The sequence below is a fragment of the Notamacropus eugenii genome, chromosome 4 (assembly GCF_028372415.1).
Source record: "Notamacropus eugenii isolate mMacEug1 chromosome 4, mMacEug1.pri_v2, whole genome shotgun sequence".
Taxonomy (NCBI): Eukaryota; Metazoa; Chordata; class Mammalia; order Diprotodontia; family Macropodidae; genus Notamacropus; species Notamacropus eugenii.
Genome location: NC_092875.1, coordinates 459,803,491 through 459,826,948, shown reverse-complemented (window position 1 = coordinate 459,826,948; position 23,458 = coordinate 459,803,491). Strand labels below are relative to the sequence as shown.

Sequence of the window (23,458 nt, the reverse complement as noted above, 5' to 3'; positions counted from 1 at the left end):
TTCCTCATCTGAAAGGATGGGAGAAGATACCTGTTCACCAAGAGAATAACCTTCTATAGTTTTATTTTTTTCCCTTTTTTGGCCTTTTTCCCAAGTAATTACTTGACTTTTGGGTTCTTTGTCAAGAATAGGATATACTCTGGGGACCTGTAACATCTCACTTCCTCTAAGGTGTCACAATCAAGCCTGCACACTCATCTGGGAGCAACCAGATACTTTTGTGCCCAGAATCTGCAAGTAGTAGAATTTTTCTCTCTACAACCACCTCGCATCCAGTTCTGCCAGTCAGCACCTGGGACTGAGATTCAGATCAGCTGCTCAATTCCCCCAGGGACTTTGGGGGACTGGGGGGGGGGGGGCAGGGCTGCATTCAGTGTGAGATTAAGATCAGCTGCTCAATTCCCCCAGGAGCTTTACAATGAGGCCTCCAATAATGAATGCCTGCTGCTGCCTGCAGTGGGAGCTGCTGCCCACTAAGGCCTCTGCTGCCACTGCCTGGAGCCAGGGCTATGGTGGGACCGTGCTCCTTTCTCAGCCAGCTGAAAAAGCCCTCTCACTGACCTCTAGCACCTATGGGTTGAGGGATCTGCGAACCCACTGCTGCTGTCTGTCCCCAAGCTTGCTCAGGTCCTGCTCCTCCTGGTGCCACACTGCCAAGGTTGGGCTGTGGTCCACTCCACATCTGGTGCAACAGACCTTTCCTATCAGCCTTCCAGATCACCCTGAGCTGGAAATCTCCTCCACTCCCTTGTTCTGTGGCTTCTGCTGCTCTAGAATTTCTTGAGAGTCTTTCTTTACAGGTATTTTATGGGCTGTAGGGGAAGAGCTAGAGTATGTGCATCTTTCTACTCCACCATCTTGGCTCAGCCCCACCACAGTTCTCTACTCTTAAGGAAATTGGGTTCTAATTGTGGAGATGATTTACATAGTTTAATGAAAACAATATACACACAGAGAAGATGGAAGGTAACTTTTTAGAGACAGTTAGCTAGCATTTATTCGACTTGGAGGAAGTCAAGGATACTCAAAAAGCAGAGGAGAAGAGGGAGAGCATATCTTGTGTTTTAGAGCTTTATAAAGAGATATTCAGCACAAAGATGTTTTCCCCCTTTCATAGTTACTTTTCTTATTCTACATTGATTTTCTTTATTCAAAGCTTTTTAATTTTATGTAGTTAAAACTCCCTTCATCTTTTATGTTTTCTTGTTTGGTTAAGAATTTTTCCCCTGGCCATAAATGTGAAAATTACTTCCTTCCATTTTCTTCTATTTTAAGTTTTTATGGTGTGACCTTTAATGTATAGATTTTTTATCAGTTTCAAGTTTATTGTATCATATGAGATTTAGTGGTGTTCTAAATTAAATTTCTACTACACTGCTTCCTACTTTTCCCAGCAGTTCTTTTGGGCAATCTTTTCCTCAAGTCGTTTGTGTTCTATTTTTATTATTGTTATTATTACTTCTGTGTCTTGCTTATCTTGTCTTTCACTGAATTGATTATCACAGAGACAGTTTGTGAGCATCTGGAAAGAGAAGCAGTGATCACTGTAAGCCAGCATGAATTCATTAGAAATAAGTCATACTAAGATTAATCATGTATCTTTTTTCATTTTCAAACTGAGTTAGTTGGGGAAATTCTGCAAATGCCAGAATTTTAGCATAGCAGTTGGAAAAATTCTTCATGATATTTACAAGCTTCTTGAAGGCATGGACAAAATATTTTTTCCTTTTTTTTTTTTTTTTAATCCCCAGTGCTTAACACGATGCTGGATGTATAAGTGCTTAATATTTGCTTATTAATTGATTAATGGACAAGGTGGACAGATGTGGATAATGAAAACCAAGAGAAAAGTGATAACCTCTTCATATGCCTCAGAAAATTCCAGAAAAATAAGACCTGAGAAAAAGTCCTTGACTTGGGCAAGTAAGAAATCATTGGCAACCTTGGAAAGAGCAGTTTCAACCAATAGATGTCATGGGGAGCCAGATTGTTGGGATTGACAAGTTAATGAAAGGAGAGGCAGTTTAGACTAAAGAGTGATAACATGTTTTCTCAGGAGTTTGGCTGTTGTAGAAGAGACAGACAGACAGAGAAAGGGAGACAAAGAAAACGATAGGTTCCGGCTTTCGGTTCTGGGTGTCATTTTTTAGGAATATTGAGGATCTGAAATGGGTCAAAAGAAGCAAGACTTTGATGGTGAGAGGACTCAAAACCATGAAGTGAGAAAAATCTATTGAAGAAATTGCAGCTGTTTGGTCTAGAGAAGACCGAGGACAAGCACTATCTTCAAGTATTTAAAAAGTTTCTATGCATAAGATAGATTGGTCCCCAGTTGTGAAGCTTTAACAAATGAGTAGAAACTGTATGACATATTTAATGATAAAATGAATTGGTATAATTGATATAATGAAGCAATTTTTTGCTATCAGAGTTCCCCAGAACTGGGATAGACTGTTTTGGGACCTGATGACCTCTCTGACATTGACTAGATCTAGTGGGGATCTGGGATGGTGCTTGTCATTAATACTGTAGCAGAAACTCACGTATAGAAACTTCATATGATGATTAGCCTGTGAAGTCTATTTCTTTAGTTTTTGTTTTTTGCCCCAGGTAAAAGCATTAGAGGAAAAAAATTGGGATGGGTTTTGTTGGGCGAGCAAAATGAAGACCTCAAGCTATAATTTGAAGAATTATAAAGGTTTCAAAACTACCTCAGTTCAATTAAAAGTACTTAAACAATTGCTTTTGAAAATCAATTTATACTGTTCTTATGGCATTTATGCCATTTTAATTTGTAGTTATTTGTGTATACCTCATCTCCCAACAATTTTATAAGCTTCTTGTCCTCAAGGAGTTTATAATCTTGTGGAGAAATGAAATATTGTATGCACAAATAATTTTTATTACTTGTCTTCCCCCTCATTCTACTCAGCACTAAATAAATATTTGTTGAATTATATCACATTGAAGTTATAACATTGTTTATAGCATTTCAGTTATAAAAACGTTGTAGCTTTTAAAAATGAAATATGTACATAAATATAATTAAAATGTTGAAATATGACTTTTATGTAGTTTATAAATAAATTTAACATTGGTAAGTTATCATTTTTCCACCCATGGCCCGTACTGATGTCCAATTTATCTTTTGTAGCTCAACCCTTCTGACCTTTGCAAATGACATTGTGAGTGTTAAATTTCCAAAACTCTCTTTGGTTACCCTTCTCTTAGATGTTGTTTCTCCTCCTATCTTACTTCCAACTGTGTTGACTAAGTGAGAAATTTGATTTCTGGTGGGGGAAAAAACATGCTTCTAATGTTCTCGAGTATAGGTAAATAATTATCAATTATTTACTGATTGCAAACTAAGAGATTAGTCCGTAGACCTTCTATATAAGATGGTTATCAGTGCCTTTATGTAGATTACAGTGTGAAAACTATGCAGTAATTTATTTTTAAATTTTAAATGCCCTGTTCTGCTAATGGCAAAGGACAACATAATGTTGATTGTGATTAGATTAAAACACTCCCAGTTTAAGATATATGACTATTCTAAGATACTGGAAAGTGTCTGCAGGGAGTAATTAGCCTTATCTCAGTTTCTTTCCTCCAATAACTTTATTCCTATGAATAAGACGCACTACCAAGATTGAAAATATAGAAAAACAGAGGTTTTGCTTGTTTATTTTGCCTTGGGGAAAAGAAAGAAATGCAGTTTTTGAAGCTTAGTTTTACATAGAGCTTTTAATTCTCAGATTTAAGGATTTTTGGTCTAGACTTGATGCATGTTTTGGTGTGAGGTATGGTTATGTTAGTGCAGCAAATAAGAAATTCTCTGTTGTGATTCTCCTGCAATTGGGTTGGGTCAGAAACATGGAAAGTCACTATTTTTTCTAACATGTCATTTTCCTGCTTTTTATAGATGTGGGAGAGGTGGTGGAGATCATTAATCGTATTTTAATTAAATTCAATTCTTTGAGGTCATCAGCCAAAATCTGCCAAAATAATTCATATGGTTAATCAAACCCCAATAATTATATGTTATCTTTTGAACAACTTGTAGGTTTTAAAAGGAAAAAAATTAGCCAAAACTCCAAAAGCAAATAAATTTCCACTTGTTAAACATCTAAATATATATATATATTTGGTATCATCACCAAACATTATAATCTGCTGGGTGTAGAGGAATACAATGAAATAAAAATATGATCCCCATTAGCAGAATTTGCAATTTAATAGGGGAGATGGAATATACATATCTACATATTATTTATGTACATATGCCACATATGTACATACATACATACATACATACATAAAAGGATAAATTATATAAGATAGTGTATTTTGCATTCTAAATTAGTCATCTGGCTACTGTAGGTATGTAGAGAAGGCTGAGCATTCTGTGGGCTAAGACAGATTGAAAACCTTCACTGAGGCATTTATGCTTGAACTGAGCTTTAAAGAAAGAGTAAGAAGACACATGTATTGCCTCGATGGTTTGGGACATGGACATTCTAAATAGATGGAATGAGAACATCGGCACAGAGATCCAAATACATATGGCACTTCAGACTGTCTAGCACCTGTACAAGTGGATGGTAGGTTCCTGTTGATTAGTAATGAGAAAGAAGGCTGGCCAGGCAGTTTAAGGTCCATAAATGTCAGGTGAAGAGGTCTGGCTGTATTCTTCAGGAATTGTGCAGACTTTTTGGATTGAAGATTTTGGAATAGAGGAGAGGTCCGCCATAGAACTTCAGTACCCGAGGCTTCTTCTTTTGGTATTTTAAGAAACCAGTTCTGAAGCTAAGTGACTGCTAACATGAATAACTTACCCTTTGGGATATTGATTTTTTAGCATCTTCCCTGGGGACTTCATTAAGCCTTCTATTGTGTTAAAGTCCATTTATCATAAAAGTAAATATTTAAATCTAGGATTAAAAACAAGTTTCTTGATAACAAGTAACAAGACCAAACAAGCTAAGAATCTGAAAATATTGAGCTTTGAGGAGTTGATAGTTGTAGACTTAAATTTACAAAATATGTTAATTCCTGGGGTAAATCCACATTGCTGAAAGGTTAAGGAAGCCTCCAGAAAATTTGATAAAATGTCATTTTATCTTGACATTGGAAGAGCTCAGGGAATCTTATACTGTGTCTCTCTATCCTGTTGGAACTTTTCCCTCCAGGCCCCTGAGGAGACCTTGTCCGATGGTAAGGAGAGCCCCTTTGTCAAAGCCTTCTTTTCCCCATTCCAAGGTTTATATGAAGAGATCACATTTTCTAGTAGCAGTGAACTTGACACATGAACTAAATATACGTCATTTGTCCTGCAGCTCTCTCAATAAACATTTGAAAAGTATGCAGTAAGATTCAGATGCATGTGTTAGCAAGCCATCCCCCCCTTCCTTGGTCCAGGAGTGAAGGAACTAACTCTCTATGTTGTTCAGCTATGGCTCCTTCAGATGACCTTGGTTGCTCATGCTGGCCTACCTTTAGTCACGTGATTATATGACCATGCATAGAGGGGAGGAGTGGGGGGAAGGGAAGGGACATAGGGAGGAAATTTGGGCAAGGGAAAATCAAAAGATGTTCATAAAATTTAAAATTATTTCTTTCTTTATACAGAAGAAGAAAGGAATGAAATTTATTTGAGGAGGCGATGAGGGATGGTCTTGGTAGAGTAGATGCTCAGTTCCTCTGCCTGGTTTATACGATTTGACACCATCCTACCAATTCCAGCTCATCTCCTCCTTCTCCCCTTCTTAAACACATTTCAGTTCCATCCTCCATCATCCCCATGCTTGTTCTCCTTTTCTGTTTCTTGAATCTACCATGCACCTGGTTCCCCACTAAACTGGGAGAAAAAGTTACAAAGTAGCAATATTAGACCTCAATGACTTGGGATATTGGCATTCATCCAGTAAGGACTAAGTCCTGGAGATCACAGCTCATTACCCTTGCCACTCCTATATTCTAGCTCTGATTCTAAGATTTTTTTTTTTCTTTTAAGGAAAGGTTCTTTCCTATTTTAAAATTGCTTTCCATGCTTCTCTGCCTACCTTCCCCCTGTTACCCAGAATTCTATTAGGATATTTGAAATAAAAGAATTGTGTGCTAACATTTCTCTTTTGCTCTGACATTAAAGCCATCAAGGTCATCCTGGGTTCTTTTACTATGAGGACATCACAGTGCTATCCTAAAGATGATTGGTATAGCCTTAACATAATATTTTTAGGTTATAATGATCTGCTTGAGAATGAAAAATAAGAGATTAGGGTTAAAAAGATGGGGATTAGTACATTAATTATCCTGTTTATACTCTAAACAAACAAGCTCTGCTATTTATTTATATGTGTGTCATAATTGTGGGCAATTAGTGACTATTAATAAATTCAATTTGCATTTTATTATTGCTCAGTCTTTAAGTCTCTGCCTGACCCCATTTGGAGTTTTCTTGGCAGATACTAGAGTGGTTTGCTATTTCTTTTTCCACCTTATTTTACAGATGACGAACCTGAGGCAAACAGTGTTAAGTGACTTGCCCAGAGTCACACAGCTAGTAAGTAAAACTCACATAGATGAGTCTTCCTGACTCTAGGCCAGGCATTGCATTCATTGCAAAGTTTGAATTTCACAAGACTTGTATTTTTTTCTAGTAATCTGTTTCAGTCAGTACATTAAAGTGAAAACATCTCTGATCTTAACTTAAAGCCTGAATTTAGCTAGCATTTTTCCTTTATTATTGAAATATAAACAGAAACCTGTTTGTGCTCACTATTCTCTGCCAAGGGTATAGCCTCCGTTGATTTTTAATCCTTATCAAGCACACACTGCCCAATGGGAAACCAGGAAATATAAACCCTCATAGGGAAGCCCCCTGGGATTTTTTGCAGGTATAAAAGAATTCTGGCCTCAGAGTTTGTTTGAGATGGTTCGGTACAGTGCAGAGTAAAGGTAGCATTTAGAAGACCTGGGCTAGTCTCTTAACTTTGTTTTGTTTTGTTTTTTTGCCCCAGGCATCTGTCTAGAACTTAGCTATTATCTCATATAATTGCCATTTGTGATAATAAAGGAAGTTACCATATTTGGAATTTCTCATGCTGATTAAATCACAAATTCTTTCCCCGTATTACAAAATTTGCTAAATACTTGCTCTTGCTATTTAACTAATTTTGTAATAAAATGATTGAATTTGCATATTTAAATAATATATGTGCACATATATAAACCGTACTAAGAAGATTAATAAGTAGCTTTAGAGGAAAACAACACACTTTGAGGCGAGTTTGATTCTTTCCCCTTAACAGCTGTGAAACCATGGGGAAGTCACAACCTGTCTGGTCCTCATTTTCATTACATATAGGATTATACGTGTGTGTGAATATTGGGTATGTGTGTGTATACACATACACACACATACATATATGCATGTGTATATATACCCACACTCATATACATAGTAACTATTTTATAAGGACATTGTTAAGATCAAATGCATGTATATAAGGTACTTCATAAATCTTAACGAGCTATGGAAGCATTATTATATAGAAAGTTTGGTCATTATTAGCAAAAGCAGTTGTACCTTCAGAAGGAAGAGATGGAGCTTGAAAAATAACGCTTTCAATTAATATTGCTTAAAAAAACCATGGAAGGTCATGGGCAATCTTTTTCTATTCCATGCGTATGGAAATGTTCATTTTATTTGGTGTTAACTTCATAATAAAAATGTGGTTATAAATAGCATGGTAACTTACATCAAAGCTTCATTTTAAAGAAAGATATGAAATACAAAAAGAATTGCTGACAATATGCTTCATTATTTCAAGGACTTAATATATTGAGGGTTAAATTGTGTCACTGAAATATAACTAGAAATGGGAAGAAAATGTTTTAAGAAAGGCTTGTAACACTGTTTGTATGGCCACTGTTAGTATAGTCACCAAGTGGCAACATTGTAAAGAGACTCCCGTGTGTTTGGGGAAAGACATGAAAATGGTGCAGTCTTTTTCTAGATTAAATATTGTGTTTATTGGATACTGGTGTCTATTGGGAAGAGACTAGTCAGTAGAAAGTCAATATAGGAATGTTCCGAGTTGGAGCACATCTTTCTCTATTTGCACAAGCCTCTGCACTATTAACATTTATTCATTTTAAAAATATCAAGTAAACGACTCCTGCCTTTGCTTTCTTCTCTGCTTTTCTAAATCATCGTACTGGTCAGTAATGCTACCCCTCTTCTACTTTGCAAATTGATCTGTGTCCCATCTATTATTAAAATGCCCTCTGACCCTGACCCTTTTGTTAACCTTTTCCTTCATAGAAAAGTCCATCCTTTGCTGTTTATATGAAAGGACTTACTTTAGATGAGATTTTACTGGATTAGACATCAAGAAAAAAACTTTCTCTTCCCAAATTGACTGTATTCATGATAATGGACATAGCATTTGACCTTCTTTTATCACTTATCCATTCTCCTTCTGCTTCCCCTCCTCCCTTTCTATGAATGATTGAAATAATGGACCTTATCTTGCTGGTTTAAAAAAGAGTTGAATCTCTATTAAAAACAGAAAGTTATAGATTGACTCTATAGATTTGTGCTTCAGGTAAAGGTTGGATTTCTGAGACCACTTCCAAGTGTAATAATTTGTGACTCTGTGATTTTAAAAACTGAATACCCTCCAACAGCACTTTGCTGACAAAGAAAGACTTAATTAGTTTTTTAAACCTGTTATTAAAGAGGTCAACGTGAGTTTCCTAATATAATTTGGGAAGTTGAATCTTTGTAGTTCATATTATTTGTACCACTTATTTGATTTATACTACTACTTACATTTTCAAATATGTCACCTGCTTTCTCAACTAGATTATAAGCTCCTAAGTGCATAAGCTACTGTATATAATATATCTGGATATGAAATACTTAACTCAGGTATTCTCTAAATATATTATAATGAGGATGAGGGTGAGACAGTTGGCTCACTGTACATCCTTCTATAAATGAGTCTGCTTTCATCCAGAAAATAAGTATTGCATGATGTATTCAGTATGTGGTCTTTTTATTTTTTTTTACTTACTTAAGGTCCCAATTACTGTTTTTCCTTTTGTCTTTGTATCCCAGCTTGAAGCACAGTGCATTGCACACAGTAATCAAAAAATGCTTATTGTATTGTATTGGATCTTTCCCCCTGGATTGTGAGTGACTCCGGGATAGATGCTGACTTGTATTCATTTTTTTATTCCATACTGTGTCCTGCACAACATTTGCCTCAGCAAATATTTGCTAAAAAGAAGGAAGGAAGGCAGTCAGCTATCCAGCATACTTCATACTACCTTTATGGCAGGATTATTTGCTAAGGTGACAGACAACACAATTCAAACCTTTTTTTTTTTTTACCCTTTAGACTAGCTTCATGTCTATTAAGCGTTTTTTAGGCTTTATTGTTTATATTATTCTAAAGATATAGCCACTTGAGTGACATTTAGTGATGTCAGCTCACATGTTCATATTTTTTAACTTCATATTTTGTTGGGTCCCCAGTGAATCCTCAAGACTGTGAAACTAGAATTAAGGAAGAAAAAAAGATGAAGCTAAGACCAAGAGCTAAAGCATTCATCTTTATTGCTTAATTAATGGTATTTTCCTCAATTGCCAGAGAAATATAAAGCAGAAATTTCAATTTTTTATTAAATGTCAATACAAAAGGTAAAAAAAAAAAAACAAGCACTAAGGTCTCACTTTCCTCACAAATGTTTTCTATAGCTTGAAGAATAGTTTGGCTTTAACTATTTTAAAATTTCCTTTCATTGTTGAGTCACTTTCTTTTTCATTTCATTTCATTTTAGCCTGTTTTAGCCAAAACGATTCCATTATTTCAAGTCCAGATGTCACAGATATTGCACCAAGTAGAAATAAGAGGGTGCGGTTGCAGAAAAAAATTGATACAGAACCTCAGTTGGTTCCTCAGAAACCACCTCTTCAAGAAAAGGAAAAGTAAGTAATTTTTCATTTAATTCTTACAGTAAGGTAAGTTCATTTGTGTTAGCATAGCTAAAGTTTATTTTTATGAAAGATTCACATTCTACCATGACAAAATTCACATCATTTAACTCTTTTTCTATTTATATAAAGACCAGGATCTTCCTGCCCTGCCACCCTATCCCCCAAAGTTGGACTGAATTTGAAGGAATGTGAAATGCGTAGATAAATAGTGTTACTCTAGAAATTATTTAATTATTATTCTCTGAATCATAAGTGCTGAAATTATAATTTAAATTTTTTTTCTGGTATTTCCAGGTTAATTGGAAATAGCATGTAAGATATTAAAGTACTTGGAACCATAGTATTCTTTGAAGTTCAGCTCCATTGCACAATTGAAAATGTCCAATTTAATGTTTGAATCATGATTTGTAACTTGGGGGTACTAAATTCAAGCAAATATACCCATTGCTAGTCATTTTTTTTTCATTTTTCAGTTGTGTTTTGAGACTTTTCTCACTTTCTTTTCCTTCTTTATCTTATTAACCTACAAACATTAGAAAGGAAAGAATCCTAATTAAGTTTTATTGAGATGCCAATCTAGACTAAACGTAAATCAGATTCCATCTATCATATGATATTTTAGATAAGAGGCCAAGTTGATTTATATGATCCCTGGGTGAGGTTTGTCTGGACCCCAAAAAGGGACATTCTTCCGCTGTTACTTATAGTCTTCAATTTTCCACTCAATCTTGAATTCTCTACCTATTGTTTTTAATTGTTGAAATCTCATTCAGGATAGACCAGAAAACTAACTTGCATTTTATGAAAATCAGAAAATCAGTAGTTAAATCACACATAGCATAATGAGCAAGAAAGAGTCCCAAAATACAAAAGGAAAAACAGCCAAATTATTTCTATAAGCAACCCTGACAAGAACAGTGTTCCTGAAGTAGTTTAAGAATTCATGAATATTCTAGGTTAGAATATCTGATTGTATGTAGTTTATCTAATATACATTATCAGAATTTGAAAAATAAAACATACAGAAATTTCTCATTAGTTCATAAAAATAATAATAGCTTATATTTGTAAGCACTTTGACATTTGCAAAGCTCGTTATGTACATATTTACATCTGATCTTCACAACTGCCCTATAAAGATAGGTGCTATTATGATCCTCATTTTATGTATGAGGAAACTGAGGCTTACAGAAGCCAAGTCACTTGTCCAGGATCACAGTTAGTAGATGTCAGAGGAGGGAGTTGATCCCATGATTTTTTGACTCCTGATTGAGTGCTCTCTTCTTTGTTGTATACCACCACTGCACTGAAATCCCACGTGCTAAGTTTTATTTCTGTACTAAGCATGGATCATTGAGTCTGCTTGTAATTTATAGAACTAAGTGTTGCTAAAAAATCATTCATGGTTTCACATACATCCAGTGTAGGAAGAGAAGAAAGTGTGAGCCTCAATCTGTGGACTAAATGTTTTCCTTTTGTGTCTTAATGAAGATACTTACTATTTTGTTCTACCCAGGCAAATACAAGTATTTATTTTCATATTCAATGAGCTCATCCAGGTTTGCTAGGTATACCTAACGTGGAACCATTCACCAGAGCTGCCCTGGAGTAAAAAATGAAAAGGTGTGGAAGAGAATTTTAAATATAAGAGAATATTGACCTCAGTACTTATCAGTCAGAAAGTTATATGGTGTTTTACTTCAGTCTGCATTAGTTGCCCATCATAACATTATCTGTTGCTTAAATAAAATAGCAAAAGAAATAAAACTCTCTTTTTTCTTTGTTATAGGTTTGGGTTATTTTCATGTCACCCTTAGAAGACTGAATTTGAAATATTATTTTATTATTTGCTTAACTCATTTCAAGTAGTTCAGATGCACCTTTTTATCTAAACATTTGCCAGTCTTCGTAGGCCTTTACTTTCACAAACCATTGGGAAGTAAGTTTTTTTGAATAATTGATTTTACCTGATAACTGAGAGCTAATCTCACAGGTACTGAGATTTACAGTTCTACATATTTACAGAGTACATATTACAGTTTTCTAAATTTTGATTGAAATTTTAAACATTTTATATCGCATCCTTCCAAACCTTTCTAAACAGAACATAATTTAACCTTTTTTTAAGACTCAAGGTGATTGTTATAAACATTAATTATTATGATGTGCAGATTCAGATAACATAAGCCATCTGACTCCAGAAGTGATTGTCAAATGGGTAAACTAAAGGCTCGAACTAGCTTCTCCTGTGTTTCTCACTCACTGGAAAATTATCTTTTTCACTGTTGCTATCAGTGCTTTCTTTCTTTTCCGCATCATCCAAATCATTATCTGAGATTGTCCAAAGGTGCAAAGTTTCCTATTTATGCTTTTTACATTAAGTGACTTAATTGTTGCTCAGATCACCTAATGTTGACAGAGAAAGGAATCTTAGTCCTACAAGGTACTATCTTTTATGTGACTTGATAGCTATAGTATACTTTCTGAGATTTATTTGGGTCTCCTCTGTTCTCCCTCTTCTACTCTAGAGATATTCCATTGTTTGTTCTTTGGAGGTGGTGCTGGGAGGGTGGGGGAGCAGGCAGAGTGTGCCTCAATTAGTCAGTCAAAAAGTATATATTAATAACTCGATTGGGAGGTCAACACTATAAGTAAAAATCGGCTGCCTTTGATTAGTAGCTAGGAGATTCAGACCTCTTTTACTGTCTCTCCTTCCCTGACAGACTAGGAGAAGGCTAGAGACAGGGCAGCAAGCGTCCCCCATTTCTGCAGCTACAGCCCACTAGAGTCACAGAGAAAGTGGAGACTGAGCAGTTGGCATTCAAAGGTCAGATGCTCTAGCTTGTTCCTCTTCTCTTGCCTTCCATGGCATGTTAGATTGAGAATCTTTTTTGGCTTCTACTTCGAATAAGTCTTAATATTAAGTTTTTTTAAAAAGTCACTAAACTGTTGCATTTTGGAACAGAATTGATTTAGCCGTCTGGAAACTAATGTCTCTTTGGAAACATTCTAGTAGTAACCCAGAAGCTGAGGGGTTACATCAAAAAAAATTGTAATCAACTGAAAAAGAAACTTATAATCAACATACATCATTCTAAATTGTCTAGTTTCTCATTACAGTCACCTAATTAAATATAATTGCCAAATTATGGATGATTGGTATTTCTATATGTACTCTCTAAACTCAGATAATGTATTTTTTATAGTTTGTGTTTTTAAAATCCTAGCCAAAAGTTTATTAAAATGTTGTTTGCCACTCATAATGTCTGAGTAACAAAAAGGGCAAGAGGAAAAGAAATTTCTTGAAATTAGAATTTTCCGAAGATTAAATGCCATTAGTATCATCTAATACTTAAAATAATATTCAGTAAAGGTTGAAATCAAATTGGAAAGGATAACATTTCATGAAAGAATATGAATACAAAGTTAACTTCACATTTATACCTTAATTGCTCTAACCTCTAAAAAATCATGTTACCATGACATTTTAATTTATTGGATTTAATTTTAATAAAGAACCTGGGCGATGACTATATAAACTACTCTTTTCGATTATAAATTCCTTGAGGGCAGAGACTACTTTGAATCACCTACACATTGGAACACAGTGTTGTATTCTTAGTAAATGTTGGTTGAATGACTGAAATGAATGAATACATGGTGTATTCATTTTTCTACCATAATTCTGCTATTTCTGAATGAGAGTTAAAAACAAATGTATACGTATAGCAGTCCTTTCTTTACAGGCCGGGTTATTCACACAAACAGCTTGGCTGATTTTGAGGGCCCAAATTGACCCAGTAAGTTCAATATTTCTAATAAGTATTGTTGAAAGTCACTGCATCTCTTCTAATTAATGCAGTCTAAATCACCTTTCAGAGGTCTTGTCAGTCTTCATGCTGACTTGATGAAGGGGCTCAATGTCTTGAATATTTTCCCAAATTTCTTCTTAAAGAACATAATTAGGAAAAGACAGCAGCTCCTGTGCAGCCAAAGATTTCTGAGTTCCTAAGTAACATGTGAAGAGTTTCCTATGGTGACAAATTTATTTCAACAAACATTTCTAAAGGTAATAAGGCAATTTTTCATGTAAAAGGGATTGTGCATATGTGTATATGTATATATATATATGTGTATATATGAGAGTAAACATGACCATATAACTATGTTGCATGTAACATTAATATTCTCTTGATATTAAGGTGCTGCTTACAGGGGAACGCCATGATAAGAATGGAAAGGGATGCACAGAGTAGTGAATGGGTTTTTCACCAGCCTCAAAGGGAAACCAGAATTGGAGTGGATACTTAAAGGTTCTTAGCTGTGGGGTGTGGTGCATTTAAAAAAAAAAGAAAAGAATATGAACTCTAACCCTAACCCAACTGGGAGTGATGATTGGGAACCCCAGCTAAAGGGGACAAAAAAAGAGCAGAAGAAAGCTGAACAATCAATCAGTCAGCACTTATTAAAAGCCTAATGTGAGCCAAGCACTGTGCTAGTATTGGGGATACAACATGCATACAAAGCAGGCTATATGTAGGATCGGTAGGAAATAAGTGACAGAGGGAAGGCACTAGAATTAAAAGGGGTTGGGGAAGGCTTCCTTCTTAGTTAGGAGTTACTCAGGTAAAGCATAAAGGTTTGTCAGAGGAAAGATCCAACAGAAGCCCTGTATGTACCCCATGACCTGCTGACATGTGTTCTAAAAAGAAGGCTAAGCACAGTTCCCCAGGCACGGAGCCTGGGCACACTGACTTAACTAGCAGCCCTAGCATGCAGCCAAAGGAACACTTCAGTGAAGTGGGAGCAGAGAAGAGCCTCACTGACCACAGTCAGAAGGCCCCAGGAGGCAGAAGCAGCAGAGAGGCAGCTTCAGGCTATACGTGACTGCAGTGCCAGTGCCTGTGCTTGGTGACTTGGTCACCGCAGCCCAGAGGTAGCTTCTAGATAGAGACAGAGCTTGTGTGATGGATAGCTGGAGAGGTGCAGAGGAAGCAGTCGAGGGCTGGGCAAGAGTAACTTCAGCACGTGGTAGCCAAGGAGCCCAGGAACTCATAGGAGAGACTTTCCCAAAGCAGCAACACCTCGAGGAGCCCTTGCTCCACTCTCCTGAGTGCGGTTCCCCTCTCCCAACTCTATGGAATTTGTTCCTTTTCCTCACAGGTAAGGTGAGGTGGATAGATCACCACACCTGGAGTCAGGAAACCTGAGTTCAAATTCAACCTCATACACTTAGTATCTGTGTGACCCTGGGCAAGTCACTTTACCCTGTTTGCCTCCGTTTCTTCATCTGTCAAATGACCTGGAGAAGGAAATGGCACACCACTCCAAGATCTTTTGCAATACCCCCAAATAGGGTCACAAAGAATCAGATTTGACTGAAAAATGACTAAACAACAAAGGGGGATCTAGGAGGGGGATTATTTCTCATTCATTTTTGAAGGGTTAAGATTGATTTCATTGAATGAGATTTCCTGTTAGTTGAGTTTTGTCCCTATTGTCAGTGACATGTATTGATATTGACCCTCTGGTGAATTACCTGATCAATAGTAACATCTGCACTGCATGTAGGGGAGGGGTAAGAGGGGAGAGAGGACAGGGTTGTGGTAGTTTCAGCTGCATGTTTCCACCCACTTGGAACCTGCATATTTTGTATGGAGATCCTGTTAGATAAGAGCCTTTGAGTGATACTGAATTCTTCGATAAGACCGCCTAATACCATATTGATGCTAGGTGGTCAAGAGAATAGAAAGCTGGGCCTAGACTCAGGAATGTGGCCTCAAATATTTATTACCCTTGTGACCCTGAACAAGTCACTTAACCTCTGTCAGCCTCCACTTCTTCAACTGCAAAGTGGAGATAATAAGAGCATCTACTTCCCAGAGTTGTTGTAAGGATCAGATGAGAGAAAGAACCTTTGTGAAGAGCTTAGCACAGTGCCTGGCACATAGTAGGTGCTTAATAAATGATTGTTTCCTTTTCTTCCTTAGCAGCCATGCAGCATAAACTACATTTATTGTAAGGCCACTTGGCCACATTATCATGGAGGTCATAACCGAATTGTTACAGAAATTAGATGGTTATGCAGTTATTAAGACAAAAGAATTCAATCTATGACATTTTCAGCTGTCTCGAATATAAGATACCTTGGTAATTACTACAGTAACAGTTTTTAAAAAGATTGTTTCTGATATGTTTCATAGAGTTTCTGGCTATTATACTCATTGCACTTCCCTAGAGTTCTAGTTTTCTTTCATCTCAAGACACTCAAGCTCATTGTGTGATATTTCAATAATTATTTTGCCTTGTCTTAAGCATAGTGATTTAAAAATATATACTTCTCTTTCTTTAAATCCTACTTTAAGTCTATTGAATGTTCTGCAGCTTTGGATTCTGAAAAATAAAACTTCCATTCATTTGAATCACAGGAAACTAGTAAATTGAAAACATACCACAACTTATGTAGCGTGGTTAAAGAGATGATAGTTTAAATTGGCATATGTTAGCAAGACTGGGGAACAGAAGAGAACTGCTCATTTTGGTCTCCCTCTCCCTCACCTTTCCTTTAAATAAAAATATTTTTTTAATTTCTGAAAAATTTGATGTTTTCCTACTTCCAGAAAGACTCTGAAACCTTTGAATCTAGTGCATATTGATAAATATTCATTAAAAATTAGTGTGACTGATGTATGCAATATGAATGTGCTTGTATGCTCTGGGGAACAGTCACACTTTTCTGTCAATATGTTGGCACTCAGGGTGAATCTTCAACATAACCATATGCTACTCTTTCCTTGCTATTTATGATCTACCTTCATAGAGATTATTTGGTAGAATTCTTTCTAATTTATTTTCTTAATTCCATCCCTGGAACATAATGCATAAGCCGGTAAGAAACTAGAGAAGTCACACAAATTGCTTTTGTATTCGTCAGACTTTTTGATACCCTTAGATAAGGTCCTATGGTTTTACAGGAGTCTTTTCAAAATAACCTTAATGCAGATAGAAAACTGTACAATATATATTTTAATGGATAGTTAGAGAAATCTTAAATAATGCTTCTAGGCCTTATTCAACAATGAAATCTAGTCATTGATAAGGGCTTACTTTATTACACCTCAAAAGAAAAAAAAATAGCCAAAAGAAGAATTTAAGTACAGCATTGCTACAGTGTAAAACGTGTGATGGCTCTGAAGTCAGAGGTCGTGGATTCAAATCTTTATTTTGATACTTCCTCTCCTTGTGCACATGGGCAGGTCACTTAACTTTTAAAACAATAGAGTGAGATCCCTTATATCTCTGGTTCTACGATCCTCTAACTCACTTTTCTAATGTCTGAAAAATAAAATAAAATGAATTGGCCAGAATCCTGTTTGTTGGAAGGTAGTAAATGGAACTTTTTTAATGATATTAATCCAATATTGTATAAATTAGGCTGTGGTTGCATTTGGAGACTGAATAAACCTTTTTGACTAAATAACATTTTGATTAATTAATGTAATATTAACTGGTTGTTAAACCAAACTGATTTGGTTTGTACTTGCTGAGGTGGAAAACTATAGGCAAAATTACGAAGAAAATAAAGTTGACCTTGCCTCCTTTAAAATTTCCTTTTTATCTCTCTCTCCATGCCTAGCAATCCTATTTTCTCTGCACTCTATATATCAACTATCCCGTATTGGTAGGGCTATTTTCTTAGATCACGACCTGGTGTTAGTTGATGTTGACTGAAGATAAAACTCCTTATTTAAGGTGTTGAAATTTATATCTTAGTAGAGACCAAAGTCCTTTTTAGATCCAAAGGCATAAGACTAATTTCCAAGTCCCAGGATGAGATGGTGAGTGAGGGATTTGTAGTTCAAGAACCTTTCTGGGATCTCTCGAATCCTATCCCTTAGTAATTTGCCTACTTTTCTAAGGGTCCTGGTATATGTCCACAGAAGTTATTTCACAGTAATAGGATATATTGGTGTAGCTCCCCAAAGAGCAATTTTATATTTTCTCAGTTAAAGGATTATTCCCCTTAAAAGTAGTTTGTGTTAGGGAAAAATGTAGTTTTAATATGCAAATCTCCATTTCTCTGTAAGTGTTTCCGTGAGGCAGTGAAGAATTTTAGCAACATAGGTTCAAAGCACATTTCATAGCCACAAAAGCCCCTTTTACTTCTGCTTTCTTTTGGCCATCAGAACACATGAATTTTGTATTTAAATGATGTTAAATAGCTTCTGAAGACATTGTTAAATAGCTGCTCTGCTCAGAGGTGCCGTTTGTTGTCTAGCTTCCAAACTCATCGCTCAACTGAAACTGATCTCTCTGAAGTTACCTATGGGGTAATCTATGGGTTTTTTGATTGATAAATCTGAAAAACTTTTCTCAACCCTTATCATTTTGATCTATCTGCTGCATTTTGGCACTGTCGACCACCCTCTCTTCTCTGGGTTTTCATGTTACTATTGTCTCCTGGTTTTTCTTTTGCCTGTGTGAGACACTCCTTAGAGTGTTCCCTAAGGTTCTGTCTTAGGCAGCCCTCCCCACCTTTTTCTGCTCATTTCACCTTCCACTTATTTAACTCTAATGTACATATACATATATCTCTGAGTCAACTGCATAAGAGATATAGTGTTTATCTATGTCTCTGTATATACATATATATTTGTATATACGTGTATATATGTGTGTGTGTACACATATATATATGTTTTTTCACACAAATGTGTGTACAGTCTCCTGAGTCTGTCCTCGAGCTTCAGTTATGCATTACTGATCACTTGTATGTCAAATGGTATGTCCTAGAGAAATTCTCAAATTTCTTAGTCCCAGGATATCTTTATACTCCTAAAAATTATTGAAACTACCAAAAAACTTGTGTTTCATTTAAATTATATCAATCAATATTTACCATATTAGAAGTTTAAATGTTTTATTCTTATGAAAAGTTTTGACCTTGGTCTTGGGGAAGGATCCTCAGGGATTCTGTATTGTTAATGTATTTTTGCTTAATTTTAAGACCTTTCCTACCCATTAATAGGCCCACGTAACCTGCTTAAATCACATGGAAGCCCAAATCACATGGGGAGGGAGGAGCTTGCTGAACAGGTAGAACAGGAAGGGTGGAGCAGAGCTGGGAGGAAGTAGGGGAGAGTAGGTGAGCAGAGAGAGAGTGGAGGGAGAGAGGACACAGGCAGGCACAGCTAGAATTGTGAGTGTTTGCTTGTGGAAAGGCCCCAGTGGGAGGGAGGAAGGCTTGGGAATGGCATTGTCCCCTGCAGTGCTAATGTGTAGTGACTTCTTGGTTACTATGATGGATTTGGCTTTCAGCTTTGAGTAAATGCTTTTCTTCTGCCTTCTATATGGAGAGTCTGTTATACTTTGTGATCCAGAACTATGCCCCGTGTTCTTAGTCACCATTAGTTCTGTGAATACTGCCTTGGCAATACAGGTGTCCATTCCATATTTTGGAAACTGATGTTTCCAAAACATCTTAAACGCAACAAGTCCAAAACTGAATTCATTGTCTGTCCTCAAAAACCTCCCTCTCTTCCCAACTTCACTTTTTCTACCAAAAGTATCCACCATCCTTCCAGTAATCCAGATTTGTCATCTCAGCATTATTTTCATCTTCTTACTCTCACTTCACTTAGTCAGCTGTCAAATCTTGCCACTTCTATGCCTGCCTACAACATGCCTTGAATCCCACCACGGCTACCACCTTAGTTCAGACTCCCATCACTTCTGATCTAGATTATTCCAGCAATCTTCTAATTACTTTCCCCGACTTGCCTTGGCTCTCACCACTCTATTCCATTCACCATGCTGTTGCAAAGCAATTTTCCTGATGGGTATTTCTGACAATGTCACTTCCCTTCTCAGTCAACTTTAGCAGCTTCCATTTGCCTTTAGCACAAAATATAAAGTCCTCTGTTGAGCTTTTGAAGTCTTTCACCATCTAGTTTGGTTCATTCTATGTAGTTGCATCTCCAGCAGCTAGGAAACAGCAAGCACTTAGTAAATACTTGTTGATTGATTTAAGCCTATTGGCTTAATGTGTAACTTGCAAGAACTTTTATCAAACAAGAAAGTAACTTAGTTGTAGCTAGTTTCCTTTACTTCAGTTATAATACGTAACCCAATTGGCAGTGAAAACAATATTTATTTTTTAAAGTTCTGTATTTTAATGACTGTTAATGGTATTTATGTAAAATGATATCCATTTGCCAATATTATAGTATAGCATTCGACCTCAGGTCTGTAATTTGGATCTTAGTTTCCTCCTTGCTCTCATTTTGTTATCCTGCTCTAGTCCTCCCTATATTTCCATTGCCCATGATACTGATTTTGCATAAGGCTGACTAGAGGGTGTTCAGAAATTCTAACAATATTTCGAAAATTTACTTCCTTATGAAATTACTTGGACTATGTTCTTTTTTTCATAGAATCTTTAGGTTGGTTTGATGAAGGTCATCGTATGCCAGAATGTAGTGATCAATATCATTATTTTCATGCCAAATGGAATTGATTATGCAGTGTATTCTATGATTTGGCAACATTAGTACCTACATTCATAAGATGTTATTTTACATTGTAACTAGATATTTAATATGATATTTCTTTATCAAGGGAGTGACAGTAACTTCAATTGCAGAAATAAATAGCAGTCATTATTAATGTCTAATGCATTGCATATAATTTATTTCTAATGAGTATATTCTATGGGTCCAATTATGATTGGTTGAGTCAGCTAGGTGGTGCAGTGGATAGAGCACCAGTGCAGGAGTCAGGAGGACTTGAGTTCAAATCTCACCTCAGACATCTGACACTCACTAGCTGTGTGACTTTGGGCAAGTCACTTAAGCCCAATTGCCTCATTCTGGGTCATCTCCAGTCATCCTGATGAATATCTGGTCACTGGATTCAGATGGTTCTGGGGGAGAACTGAGGCTGGTGACCTGTACAGCCCTCCCTCACTCAAAACAAAGTCAAGTGCAAGTCATGTCATCATTTCTCTGATGGCATGGTCTTCTTTGGTAACGAAGGACGAACACACAATTGTGATTGGTTGGAAAACATTTTCACTTAAAAGAATCTGATTAAACTCCAAGAGAGATTGAGCAACTTAAAGAGCAAACCTAGTCCTAAAAGTCATTGTTAGAAGAGGAACAAATGAGATCCATGTCCACAGTTTTTTCTTGGTTTTGACCATTTCATTTGCTTTCTTTGATTAGGGTTGACCGCTTGTGCTGGTATATGGTCCACCATGATGTAGAACGAATGTATTACCAACCCAGTGTGTTGTATCATACTGTCAGATTTACAATGGACAGAGTTAACAAGTCAGAATTATAGACTGCTAAACAATTTCTGTAGAAGAAAAATACATGTTTTTAAAATGAGAACCTAGAAGTGATGATGCTGTCTTTAAACTGGCAGTTTAGCTCATTCTGGTTTCTATTAATAGCTATTTGCGATGATTCTGAAGCGACATCATCTTGAGAACGTGGAAACAAATTAAATGTATTTTTGTTTAAAGACAGAAGAGGAGTGATATTTTTATCTTTAATAAAATCCCTCAACAATTCCTTTGAAACCAAGGAGGGAATCTTTTGACAGAAGACATGATTAAGCCATGACCAATATCTTATGTAAGACATTGTAGTAAAAAAAAAAAAAAAAAAAAACAAATTTTTTAAAGTTTCACTTTTTCTTTTGTTCTGAAATTAAATTAGCTTTTTATGAGAACTTGAAATTCAAAATTGATTCTGTTCCTTTTCACCATTTTTGTTTTCTCTTTCAGTATTAAGATTACTTGGAAGAGAGATTTCATAGCATTAGAGTTCATTTTAAATGTGTGTATAAAAACATCAGCAGCCCAGCACATCGATTCCAGCAAATATGAATGTGTTAGCACTGTGACATCTGAAATATGAACAGTTTTTAAAATGCATAAGGATTTAGAGTATTTCTACTTCAGAAAGAAGTGATTCTCTCAATAGGTCATTAGTGAAGTTACTTTTAAGGTGCAATTTAACAGATAAATTCCCCCAAGGAAGGTCAGCCCAACAGTGAGGGTGAAACCCCCAACTTGGAGCCTCCATTAGTGACAGCTGTGCTATAGTGGGGCAAGAAAGCACTGGCCCAGCAATCAGGCTGTGTCGTCTGTGTGACCTCCGAGGAGTCACTTCATATCTCTCAGCCTCAGTTACTTTTTCTATGAAATAAGGGGTTTGCCACTGGAGAATTTCTCTAAGGTTCTTTCCAGGTTCAACAGTCTGTGATTCTGATCTGCCTGATTCTTATGTAACAAATTAGAAATTTTTTGCCTTTGTCCTCCCTCCAGGAGCAATTCAATCTACTTCTGTAAAATTGCAATGTTACTATGAAATTTTAAAAATTATTCCTTCATTGTTTTAAGTGTTCTCCCTTGGTGTGCCAGTTGTCACAATTTCATGCAAGCTTAGAAAAAAGCTTGGGGAATTGAACTTTCTATTTATTTCACCTTTAAATTGAGTTATAAATTTGGGGGAAAAAACTTGCCTATAATATTTCTGGTATTTTCTAGTTATGATTAGTTTGTAAATGCCAAAAGAAGTTACTAGCTTCAGGTACTTTCACTCTTTCCCCAGTAATGTTCAAAACCAGGAAAGGCAGAGCAAGTCATAATCCATACTTTGAGGTAATCATTTTTACATTTCAATGATAGCCTTGTCTCTAAACCAGACATTTGGTTAGGAATTTGAGGAATAAGATCTGATTTATGATTGATTAACATTATTAAAAATTAGACTGGTATATCTCCTATATTAGACATTGGCAAAGAAAAAAAAAACTTGGAAAAATTTGCTGATTGTATAACCCATGGGATATGTTAGTAAATCAAATTGTAGTGAATACAAATTATAGCAAAGAGTTAAACTATTGTGATATAACTGGAAAACTGTAAAGATTATTTCCATATTTCATTTACTATTTATAGATGTGGTATATAGTAGTAGAAAGTTTTCATTTCCTTTTAGAACATTTTTATATGGTTTTCTTTCATACATTTTCTGCATTTTAAAAGCTTATTAGAGTAACTTATTTTTAAACTATTATTCTTTAACAAGTAAATAGCTTCTTATAGTTTTAAAGCATTTTACAAATTTAGCATCCTTGGTCTTCATAATGGTTGTAAGAAGTAGGTGAATATGGTCATTACATTTCAGATTTCCATCTAAATAGACGTTGAAATGGTTTGTGGAAACTAAGGCAGTTTTAACTCCTTTTGACAGTGGAGTTCCCATGTTAATCCATAAATCTTAGCTAGACCATCTATAGGCTTTCCTTGGTAATGAGTATAGTATTCTACAGATGTTGTTGAGTCGTTTTTCAGTCACGTCTGACTCTTTGTGACCCTGTTTGGAGTTTTCTTGGCAAAGATGCTGGAGTTTGCCATTTCCTTCTCCAGCTTAGCTCATT

At 35.9% G+C, this 23,458-nt stretch overlaps 1 protein-coding gene across 5 annotated transcripts in view; it reads left to right on the top strand.

Annotated features, from left to right (window-relative positions):
- XRCC4 (X-ray repair cross complementing 4) overlaps nucleotides 1-23,458 on the top strand; it is a 426,434-nt gene that overhangs the window by 246,055 nt on the left and 156,921 nt on the right. For all 5 annotated transcript variants that reach the window (XM_072606222.1, XM_072606221.1, XM_072606218.1 and 2 more), the window contains exon 7: nucleotides 9,850-9,997. In XM_072606222.1, coding sequence (XP_072462323.1) covers nucleotides 9,850-9,997 — 148 coding nt within the window. The remainder of the gene's footprint in view (nucleotides 1-9,849; nucleotides 9,998-23,458) is intronic.